This window comes from Mastomys coucha, unplaced genomic scaffold (assembly GCF_008632895.1).
Source record: "Mastomys coucha isolate ucsf_1 unplaced genomic scaffold, UCSF_Mcou_1 pScaffold14, whole genome shotgun sequence".
NCBI lineage: Eukaryota > Metazoa > Chordata > Mammalia > Rodentia > Muridae > Mastomys > Mastomys coucha.
The window spans coordinates 3080780-3093542 of record NW_022196896.1 but is presented as its reverse complement, the minus strand read 5'-3'; the positions used below and the strand labels follow the sequence as shown (position 1 = coordinate 3093542).

Genomic DNA, 12763 nt, shown 5'->3' with positions numbered 1-12763 from the left:
CGTGTATCCTTGGCCTTCAAACCTCGCTGTCCCCACCAGGGCTGGCGCTTTTCTGCCCAGTCTTATTTAAATACCCATCTTCTTTCACTTCAACCCACCAGGATTAAAAGACCCACTTTAGCCCACTTCAAATTCTAAATACTATTTCCCCCTCTGAGTCAAAGCCAAAGGTCGCTTGAAGTGAAGTTCTCCATGTGTATCTTTGCAACTGCACAAGCCAGCTTCCGAAGTCTCACGGCTCCGCCTCCCATCTCCTGAAGCACCCGGGGATAGCGGCTGTGTGCATCACTGAGTCCAGCCTTTATATGGCACACAAACTCAGATCTTCAGGCTTTGGGGACAGAGCCTCCCCTACTAGGCAGGCCTTCTCCACAGCTCCCCTAAGGACATTTTACTCTGCAAGCTTTTTGTTTTTATTGGGCGATCTTTTACTTCACATTTACTTGACCATTTCAGTAGAATGGTGGCTAGAATCCATTAAGGGTATGGGTATAAATGATTTTATCACACGTATACCATGTATCCTCCTCCTTTGTGTTTGCTGGGCATTCTGTGACTGCTATGAAAAAAGTAACTTGTTAGATAACTTATCTATCCCCCTACCCTGTTAGTCAGCAAGAAACCCATGGTATAGTAAATGATACTAATATAATAAACATTTGTCATCTTAAATAAGATATTTTTAAAGGAAGCAAGTGGGAAATTCAAAGCTTCAAAGACAGGCTTTAAGAGTAGGCACCGCTTATGATTAAAATGACCCAGAATCCGTAGGATGGGAAAGTACGGTGTCTGACAGAATGTGGGCAGGCATGAGGTATATAACTGTAACCCCAACACTCAGGAAGCTGAGGTTAAGGCAGGGGCATATTGAATTGCAGGCCAGCCTGGGCTACATGATAAAAACCTATCCTAAAGTAGGCAAGGATACTACAATTTCTGTGATTTAATCGAGCAGGCTAAAAACAGTAGAGCGAGGAATAGACTGCTGTTGATGTTGGTTTTGTTCTGTTTTCTGGTACGGTGGTTTAACTCGGGGCTGCTAGCTAGTGCTCTACCACTAAGCTATGTTTGTAGCCTTTAATACACAACACACATACACACAGCACTCAGACACACACTACACACACCTGAAACACACTTACTATCACACACACATACAACACACATATCACACACATCTCACACATATCACACACACAACACACAAATCACACACACACACATCTCATACAAACATCACACACATACTCACACATACACACAACACACATGCACACCCAAACCATACACACAAGTACACACACAACACATACATTTACACACCACACCACCATGTATTGATCACACACACATATACAGCACACACCACACCCTCCTACATATATACACAACACACACATCACACACGTACAACACATACAACCCACATGTACAACATGCACATATACACACATCACACACATACACACACATATATAAATACACACAACACATACAAATACACACACACAAAACACGCATAAATATAATACATGCACATACAGACACACAACACATACACACAACATACACAACACACAATACACATACAATACACACATATATATGCACCACATACATACAACACACACAAAGACACACAACAAACACATATACTGCACACATACATACACAACACACATACATAAAAACAACACATATACATACAACAAACACACACAACACATACACACATGCACATGCACATGCACAATATCTTTGACAAGGTTCTTGCGGGCTGTCCATAAACTCGCCTTTTAACCTAGGCAGGTCTCAGACTTCCAAGTAGCTGAAAGAACATGCTTGCACCACCAGAGCTAGAGAAAAGGTATTCTTTTATACTTAAGATTTATTCTGGCTTTTACTTATGTGTATGTATCTGTGTTACTTGTGTTTGAGGGCTTGCAGAGGTCAGATGAGAGTGTCAGATTCCCTGGAGCTGGCAACTTGAGCTGCCCAAGTGTGTGCCTGGAATCGAACCTAGGGCATCTGCAAAAGTGGCAGTGGCCACTTAGCTATCTCTCCAGCCCGGAAACTATGCTTTTAAAACAATGAAGGAAAGAGCAAGTGTCCTTGTTTAGTATCCGGAGGGTGTCAGTCAAGATGGGTTCCTTCTTCCATATGTCTATACAGGTTTAAAATTAGAAGACTACTATATAGGAAGCTGGCGACATATAAATCATGCTGATTACTTCTATGTCTGCAGGGAACTGTGCAGAACTAAATTCTTTTATATAAACAATTTAACTTACCAACTCTATTGTAACAACATCAACCCCCCCCATCCCTCAACACCCCCCCCACACACACACACAGAGCTTAGGAACAATTTAGGAAACACTGTTACAAACCAGTTTTATGGCTTTTCTTCTTAGTTCCCATTCATTCCACTCATATGTTCTCATGGTCGTAGGTGGCAATATGTGTGTGTCTGTCTGTGTGCTGTTGTCACTCTTTGTAATTGGCTTTATATAGTGCTTGTCAACATCTTTTATCTAAAGAAACACAAGTTCATAATTAGCAGTTAGAAAAAGTAAACATCACGTGCAGATAACTAAAATTATTCAGCTGAAACTGCCAAGAGACTAAGGAAATACTTTTGGAACATGGAATATACTTGTAAATGCCAGCCAGGAAGAGCATATAATCAGCAAGCCCAGTGTAACTCTGTTCCTGCAGAGTCCGGCTCTGTGCATAACTTTGTGAACTTATTGTGGGAGGGTATTTTAGAGGGAAAAAGCATTGTTCATTATCAAACTTTCTTTTTTTCTTAAATATTTATTTATTATTATATCTAAGTACACTGTAGCTGTCTTCAGACACACTAGAAGAGGGCATCAGATTTCATTATGGATGGTTGTGAGCCACCATGTGGTTGATGGGATTTGAACTCAGGATCTCTGGAAAAGCAGTCTGTGCTCTTAACCACTGAGCCATCTCTCCAGTCCATTATCAAACTTTCAAATGTTTCTTTCTACTCTTTACAGTGGGTAGTATAAGTACAAATAGAAAGCAAAACTAGTTATCAAATATTAGGCATAAGTCACATGTATTTGACCCTCTTTAGGATGTGTTTTGAACTTGAACATCCATAAGAGATCACCCAAAGGTTTTTGGGTTTTTGTCTTTATCTGAATATATTGGTTTCTCCAAGGACAGCTGATATTAAGTATTAGTAATTCTGAGCTAAAGAACATTTGCTTATGTTGTACTCAATGGCATTAGCGATAGTTAGAAAGGAACTGGTCATAGTAAGGGGGAGGGACAGTGACTTCCCATAACAGCTAAGATGATCAATTCCACCAAATCTAGATTGGAATCTCTCATGATATAGTAGAGTAGACAAAAGCATAATAAAAAGACAATTAACACTATTGTTAGGATAGAAGTAAATGGTAATTAAGTAAGGCAGTAAGGACTCTATGGGAGACAGAGGGAAAAATCCTACTTCCATGGGCATCTGAAGGTCACTGAAGAACAGCTGTGGATTTAAAAAGCACAAAAGAGAAAGACCTGGGAGCACAGAGGAAAATCACGTTTTAATAGAAAGCTAGCTGTGCATTGTCTCCACAGCATACACGTCTGGTTACCTAAGTCTAACTCCACTGTCCTTAGCTATCTTCCATCTGGGAGTTGCAACTGACAGACAATAAGGCCAAACAGTTTTTGTCTATACACATGTAAAGTCTGATAATCTGCTTTCCCTGTGTGGGAAAACAAATACACTTGTCTTTATTTGCACACTTACTTGGATATTTTTCAGATACATAAATGTATCTATTAAGACTCTGCTTCTTTTTATGGAGGAGGGGTTTGACACAAGGTGGCATCCTGTAACCCAGGCTGGCTACAAATTTGCTATTCTCCAGCTTTGCCCCCCCACTCAAGCTCTAGGATTCTAGAAGTGTGCCACCACTCTGAGCTTAGCATGTTCTTTTAGATTGGTGATAAAAGTTCATGACTGATGACTGACTGAAGACTTTATATTCTCTTTAACACATACTCATCTTTATATCTGCATCAGAGTCATGGTCTTACCCATTAAAAATATCTTTAAAGAACATATATCTTTTTTTTTTTTTTGGCTTTTTTTTTTTTTTTTTTTTTTTGAACATATATCTTTTAAGAAAATATCTGGACAGGTAAAAGAAGTGTAGGACCAAGATATTAACTCATTGTCTGACACTAAGCAATCATGGCTGGGAATTAGCTGTAAAAGGATAATACAAATAACAACAACAAAACAACTATATATCTCATGAACACCAAACGAACATCAAACACACCAAAGCTTTTAAAGTTCAGAGTAAAATGGCAAATGCCATTTTTCTAATTTATATGAAAATATTTATTAAAATTTTCTTCTCATGTGTTTTTGAGTAATTGACTCATGTCATATTTTTTCTAAATTATAATTTTGTATAATGTATCTCATTGAGCACAAATATATATGTATGTATATATGTTAAACTTGAGATAATAATTTTTATACTATTCACAAGGACCTGACATATACAGAGAATCTACAACTTTAAAATTTAAGATTCATTGTCTTGAGAAGACTAATTTGATGGTAAAAGTCAGAACATGTCAGTCTGGGACTACAAATACTTTGGAGGCTTTTTACGATAGTAATCCTAAGTCCAAAATTAAAAAGCAAGGAGGAAGAGCTCTTAACTGCTGAGCCCCTTTACATGTTTTTTTTTTTTTTTTAAGTCTGAAAGACTCATATATGTATTTGTAAGAAAGAAAAGTACATTTTAAAATCTCACATGAGGGGCTGGAGAGATGGCTCAGTGGTTAAGAGCACTGACTGCTTGTCCAGAAGTTCTAAGTTCAATTCCCAGCAGCCACATGGTGGCTCACAACCATCTGTAGTGGGATCTGATGCCCTCTTCTGGTGTGTCTGAAGACAGCTACAGTGTATTGACAAACATAAAATCAATAAATAAATCTTAAAAAATAACTTACATGAAAGCTCAAGGAAAAAATAGACACAAATAATAAATTGTTTGGAATTAAAAGTAAAAATTGTCCTACGTGAGCAAGCGAACAACTTTATACTAAGGAAATTTGTAGTTATGGAGAACTGAACTGTGAAGAGAATGTATTTAAAAGCATGTGACCTATACCTGAAAAACATCTTATAATATTAAATTAATTGTAGGAATATATATTAAATATAATAGAACTGGGCAAAGTCAGCTCAACCTTGAAGTAAGCTTGTTTTGATCTTGTAAGTATATTAATATATAATGATTTTCAACACAGGCAGATGGCAGAACAAACGCTGACTCATCTCTCAATAGATGCAAAAACAACTTGATATCATCTCAGCAAATGATATGATGGGGACTTTTAGCCCACAAAAATCCATGGGAGTGGAGGTGGGGATCCTACATCAGACCACATCATGAAATGAGAAAATACTCTAAGAAGACAATGGCACCCACTTTAACCACTTCTTCTGAGTACTGCTAAGGTTGCTTGTCAATGTAGTAAAAAGAAAAAAATTATGTATGAGATAAATACAGGCTCACTCAACAAGGCCCATAATGTGACCCAGCGCACGCTCTACCCCTTAGCTGGGAAGTGACGGAAGTGCACCGTTAGCCTTTGTTTTCTTTGTTTCCTGGCCAGATTTTACCCCCACTAAAAAAAGCTTGAACATTTTCTAAAGTCTTAATTTTAAAATTGAGTGAAGAAGATCTGCTGAACTGACATCAGGCCAGGACAATGCCCTTGCCAGATGATGTTTGCAGAGTTTTGCCTTCATACTCCAACAGGAACCTCCTTGGCCAGACATCACACTCTTCACATTTATCTTCGGGGAAGAGGTCCAACCACCATGTGGTTGCTGGGGTTTGAACTCAGGACCTTTGGAAGAGCAATCGGTGCTCTTACCCCCGAGCCATCTCACCAGCCCCTGCTCTATGTCTTTTGTAATCGAAGCTGTAACACTATAATATGGCTAAGCATAGAGACTCTACACTCTGCTCTCTTCATTTCGATTATGCCCTTCATCTCCTCAACCCCAATCTTTCACAGAGGAAAGAACAAATAGGACTAATTAACACAAATGAAGAAAATGGAAAAGGAGAATATACATAGGTAATTGTGATGGTTAGTTTTATTTATTTTTTTGCCAGTTAAAATCTTTATTTTTACTTATGTGTGTACTGTGTATGCATGGGTATGTACAGTGTCCTGAGAGGGAGAAGGGGACACCAGGCACCCTGGAACTAGAGTTAAGGATATTTGTGAGCTACCTGTAGATACTGGAAACTAAACTCTAGTTTTCCAGAAAAGCAGCCAATGCTCTTAACTGCTGAGCCATCTCCCCAGCCCCAGAAGCCAGTTTAAAAAGTGGTCTGATTTGAGATGAATCTGATTGTAGTGATATAAACTATTTTTATTATATTTTTTCTTTATTTACATGTTAAAAGATTTCTCCTTTCCCAGTTTCCCCTCCAAAAAGAAAAAAAGAAAACCAAAAAAGAACAACAAGAACAAACTCCTGTTCCCTCCCCCTCCCCTGCTCACCATCTTACCCTCTTCCACTTCCTGGCCCTGGCATTCCCCTACACTGGGGCACAGAACCTTCACAGGACCAAGGGCCTCTCTTCCCATTGATGACCGACTAGGCCATGTGATGGTTAGTTTTAATTGTGAATGTAGAACATTCTAGAATCACCTGGAAAGGGAGTCTGGATGAAGACTTTTCTAGATCAGGTTGGCCTGTAAAGTCTATGCAGGATTATCTTGACTAGGTTAATTGACAAAGGAAGACTCCCCACCCCCAGCCCGCTTTGAGTGGCACCATTCCCTATGAAAAAAAGCTTCTGAATTGTGTAAGAGTAAAGAAAGTGAGCTGAGTATTAGCATACATCAAGAATGGAAGTTCCTGGAAAGAAGGTGTGCTTTCCACTGAGCCTTCCTGTGTGATTAACTGAGTAGTATTTGAATAATTCTAGAGAATTTGGAATACTACAAATCAGGCCTAAATTATCTTGGGCCATCTTTTTTTTTTTTTTTTAACTTTTATTGCATTATGATGAGAAAAGTTACATGATTTCAATTTATTTGAATTTGTTAACATTTAAAAACATATTTTAAGTAAATAGAATTAAACCACATTCTTGTTTCCCTTTTGTACCCCAACTCCTCCCAGACACCCCCTCTTCAATACCTACAATACCTTTTTTTGTCATATTACTTAAAATTTATAAAATACTATAACAATATAAATAAGTATTATAAAAGTTGTTTGATATAAAACAACAATCAATTTAACTGTCTTATGTAGATGCTCGTCTACAGCAATAGTGAAAATGCATTTTTCTCAATATAAATTTTAAATAACTCCAAACATATTAACTGTATATTTCAAAATAATACATCACTACTAGTATTTTTTTTAAATGAACATAAATATATAAAGTCTTTTTGTTTGTTTTGTATTTGGTAGAGTTTAAAATCTTGGCTCTTACTGTGGTACAAGCCCAAAATAAGAACAATTTTTAGACATTGGATTTCATTGTAATAAGGCTGTCCTTCAGTGACCTTCACATCTTCAAAGGATTTTACCTCCATCATAGCTAAGCTGAGAGTTGACAGTTCTGCTGCACCAAGAAATGAATTGTAGGCACGATATTTGGATACAGACTTTCTGCTATGGTCAAAACTATTTGACTTGAGTGAGTGACTTTATTCTCAGGCCACAGAAAACAGGTTACATTCATTTAAGAAATGGTATATGTATTAAGATGGTCTATACATAAAGTCATTCACCAACTGTTTCAATGAACAATGGTTCTGCTTGGAGGGTGTCACAGACATTAGGTGAGGGTAAGAATTTGGTTCATTAGCTGTGATAATTTGGAAAAGCATCTCAGAGAAAGAGTAACTTATAAAGTCCTTTTCTTCAAACTTGATACAAGAGTTACAAACGTCAAGCAAAGCATTCAGTCTCACTCTTTGTTGTTCTCTTACAAGCCAACCCCCTAGTTGATCGTCTATGTTTCTTTTGGGTATATAAATACTTTTGAAATATATAAGCTGTTCTGAAAACCGGTGTAAAAACATGAAATAAACAATACTACTAATAGAGGGACTGAGATAGGAGAAGCAAGATTTCAAGACCCTTATGTTGTACACAGCCAGACACTGTCACAAACAAACAAGCTTAAAGTATATATAGATTGTACAATATTGGACCTATTTCTCCAATTACCAAATTAGAGAGACCATTGGATGACAACAAACAAATTTCTAATTCCTCATATTATTGGATTTCAATTGCTTACGATATGTTGGTAATATTAATTTTCATATTAAGATATTAAGAAAAAGTAATTGTCACTTTCCAGTTGTTTTTGTTGTAAGAGGTAGAATTAGATTTGTGTGGATTTGTTGAAAGATTACTTTCTTGCTTCTTCTAGGGTGTAGTTTTGCTCCTTATGTTGATATTTTCCATCTATTATCCTCTGTAGGGCTGGATTTGTGGAAAGATATTGTGTAAATTTTGTTTTGTCATGGAATATCTTGTTTTCTCCATCTATAGTAATTGAGAATTTTGCTGGGTATAGTAGCCTGGGCTGGCATTTGTGTTCTTGTAGGGTCTGTATGACATCTGATCTTGGGCCAGCTTTATCGCCCTTGTCTATATGTGAGATAACATCTTTTTGACAATTAATTAGGATAAGTTGTTGGGATATAAAAACAAATACCTCTCACCCACCAAAAGGCTGGATGTCATCAGACAGCACGTAAGGCCTAGAGGAGAGATTCTCCCACTTTGCTTTGATCCACCATTCAGCTTTTATGGATGGATTTGAAAAGCACTCGTCTTAAGACTTTCTATGTTGCCAGGCAGTGGTAGGCGCATGCCTTTAATCCCAGCACTTGGGAGGCAGAGGCAGGCAGATTTCTGAGTTTGAGGCCAGCCTGGTCTACAGAGTGAGTTTCAGGACAGCCAGGGCTACACAAAGAAACCCTGTTTTGAAAAACCAAGGGGGTGAAAAAAAAGACTTTCTATGTTCTGTAAAACTATAAAACCTTCCTGAAACTGCTTATACTTTGGAATATGGAATTTGAGGTAACCCAAATCTGTCTGTATCCCTAGACCATGGTCCAGGACAAGCTATCTCTTATTCCCGTTGAGGTAAGAGCTCTATTTTACTTCAACATCTATGGTGCCAGAATTTAGTGTCCCAAGAACAATCTACTTTTCACAGGAGGAGTCACTCACTAGTGGCAAGGTCTGGACCTCTGTGGCCAAACCCTCTGACATTGTCTCCTTAGGTGGATTCTGGAAAGCTCTTTCTGAGCTCTCTCAGATCTCTCTTGGTTTGTTTATTCTGAGAAGGATGCTTATTTGGTAGATGAATTCTACTGCCATTTCTGCTTTGCTTACAGTGTTTGGTTCAAGGAGTCCACTTTGCCTGCCTGCTATGAAGGCATCTTGGTTTCTGAGGTGGTTTTGGTCCTTTCAAGCATTTTGGTTAAGCTTGCTAGCAGCTGCTCTCTTTCATATCTAATCTAAGGAAGGGAGGAAAGGGGCTTTTTTGAGGGAAGGGCAAACAGATACTTTGCACTCTATTGGTTTTATGTTTGTTCAGTACATAATTCAACTTTCAAGTGTAAAAGAATTTAGAACATAGATAAATTGACTTTATATTTCCCTTTAAGGGGAATATCTATTCTTTAAAGTGCTTTGTTTTCTTAACTAAAAGTCTAAGACAATAAAATAAAAAAAAAAAAGAAAATCACAAATAGGCAGCTTACTTGAATTGAAATATAGAATTATCTGAAGAAAGCAATGGTAACATAACTAATTTACAAAAATTAATAAGAGCTTCAAAAACTGTATGTGAGTTAAGAAGAGGCATTAATTTTTCTTTTAATTTAAAAGTTTTAAAGGTAAAACCAGAACTAAAGACAAATACTGATAACCCCTTATTTTCACCCCTGTCTCTGATCCCGTCTTTTCCTTCTTCATTTCCTAACAGAACAAATCTATGCCAAAGGAAAAGACTGTCGTGGCCTATTTTAACGTAACGTGCAGAGAGAAAAGATTCCCTGCTACATTAAGAATTCTCATTTGTAAAAGCTACTCTCCCATGAGAAGTCTATACTCACACAAGAATGCCTATTTTTCTCCTTAAGCATTAAACTCTGTACTTAAGCCTGTATTAAAGTATCTTTATTATGCCAATTAGTCCAAAAATTATTGTTAGCATCTGTCCTGGCTTTTGTCAACTTGACACAAGCTAGAATCATCTAGGAAGAAGGAACTAATGTCACCATCAGACTGGCTTATAGGAAAGTCAACAGGGCATTTTATTGTGATGGTTGATGTGCATGGTGCCACTACTGGTCATAGATTGTATTAAAAGCAAGCTAATCAGCAAGCCCTGGCTAACAGTAAGCATTATTCCTCCATTGACTCTACTTCTGCTCTCCCTCGGCTTCTCTGATGATGGGAATACACCAAATAAACCCTTTCCTCCCCGAGATGGGTTTGGTCAGTGTTTTATCACAGCAATAGAACACAACCTGAAATGGTATCAAAGCCACAGATCCTAATACGGCCTGAGACAAGGAACTCTACAGGCAACTAAGACGATTATCTGGAGCTATGCTTCTGCTCCTACACCCTTACAGCTCTGGAGACTCATGCTGAGGCCCATCATGAAATACTGTTGAGTTTCCCCTTCTGTCACTTGGCTTGTGTCAAATGCCGAGCACAGGTCACATGTTACCCTGGGTCCTTTCATTTCTGTTTCTACGGCCAGAGACTGACTTACTTGATCAGTTCTCTAGAGTTATCGATACCCCATTCCTGAATAAGATAAAACAGGACACAGCTTTTTTTGAGGGGGACATCATTATAAAGGACTGACAACCCCAGGCATTCTAAGCACTCTTGCCTCTGAGAGAGCACCCCCAAAATACAATGAGGAAGCTATCCAAACAGCGCACCCTGGATCCAAGGCAGCACATGAGAATAATTGCTTCTTCTCTACTTTCTCTTAACCTTAAGTGTTAAACGTGTTCTGTGTTTCTCTGTTTTCTTTCGATAAGAGTAATACCTCAGCCAAGGGAGCTCGGTCAGCTTCTGCCTCTGTGATGTTCTGAGGAAGGGGCTGGCTTCCATAACTTTATCAAAACATAAATTTGAACTCTCTATGTCCTCACTGTATGACAGGTTTGAAAAACAGCTGTTGTGTGTCTCGTTTTTATACTCGACACTAAACAGAAGCATTTCTGATCCATGGGTCTCTAGGGATGCCCATACGGAAAACAGTCACCTGAGGGCACATACTGACAAGATCCTGGGTACAGGGCTGTATGGAACAGGCGTGTGTTGCCTACTCCAATGGAAGAGACAGGCAAGCACTGCCAAAGCTAGGAAGGCAGCTAGATTCCAGATGAATACTGGACCAGTTCGTTGATGCCTGATCCAAGGAGCTATAACTCTTCCCTTTATCTTTCCTTTAGTGCATAAGCAAATAGTAGAAATATAATTTAGCTTCACTATAAATTAAGAGGAAAAGCTGTGACCTAAAGTAACATTCTAAAAGACATTTTCTTCACCTGGACATGGTGGTGCATACTTTTAATCCTAGTATTTAGTAGATGGATCTTTGCAAATTTGAGGTCATCCTGGTCTACGTAATGATACCTTGTCTCAGATAGATAGATAGATAGATAGATAGATAGATAGATAGATAGATAGATAGATAGATAGACAGACAGACAGATAGGTAGGAGACAGACAGACTGAGACAGAGAGAGATACAGAAAGAGACAGAGACACAGAGAGAGACTTTCTTCCTCATCTCTTGTTTGTTTACATGTTTGTTTGTGACAAGGTCCTGCTATGTAGACCAGTTTGGCCTCACAGAAATCTACCTGCCTCTGCCTCTCAACTACCATTCACTCCCCCTCCCCAAAAAAACAGGAGTTTTTCATCAGAAATACATATTCACTATGCTATTTAATAAATGTAAGTCTACAGGAAACACTTTTGATCTCCAATGCCAGTAAAGCTTTCTTACATCCTAAAGGGGATATAGGAGGGGGCATAAAAAGAATATAAATGTTCCCTTTGGCTAGCTGCACCTGATTTCCTGGAGTTGTGTCATATGTGCTAAGTAATATTTTCATGCATTGTGTCCAAAAAGATTTATAACAAACTGTGCTCTCTTGCTATTTTATTATGTGCTAAAACTACTTTTATTTTTGGTGTGCCCTATTAAAGTGCACATAGAGGGATTTGTAAGCATATTTTGGTAATATTGTAAAAAGCTTATAAACTCAGAAACGTCCCCCAAAGGTCATGCATTTGAACCCTCATCTCCCATTGTCAATGCTGTTTGGGGTTGTGGAACCTCTAAGAGGCGCAGCCTCGCTGGAAGAAGCTCATCACCAGGGGCAGGCTTTGGGGGTTATAGTTCCACCGTGTCCAGTTCACATTCTCTGCTTCCTCTGTGCCAATTACGCCGTCAGCCGGATCCCTTCTCCTACTGCTCGTCTCATGTCTCTCCTACTCTAGCCTCCTGGGAGCCGAAGCCAAATTAGCTCCTTCTTTATAAGTTGCTTTGGGTTATGGGGTTTTATTACTGAAACAGAAAAGTAACTAATACACATGGGTACGGTGAATCAGCTTTGGGTCTATTTCCTTCGTAAACCCATAAAATACAATCTGTTTGTATAAACA

General features: G+C 38.4%; 1 protein-coding gene across 2 annotated transcripts in view; it reads right to left on the bottom strand.

The window, feature by feature from the left end:
* Cfap206 (cilia and flagella associated protein 206) overlaps positions 1-12763 on the bottom strand; it is a 38930-nt gene that overhangs the window by 1646 nt on the left and 24521 nt on the right. For both annotated transcript variants that reach the window (XM_031366398.1, XM_031366399.1), the window contains exon 12: positions 2391-2534. In XM_031366398.1, the coding sequence (XP_031222258.1) occupies positions 2391-2534 (144 nt within the window). The remainder of the gene's footprint in view (positions 1-2390; positions 2535-12763) is intronic.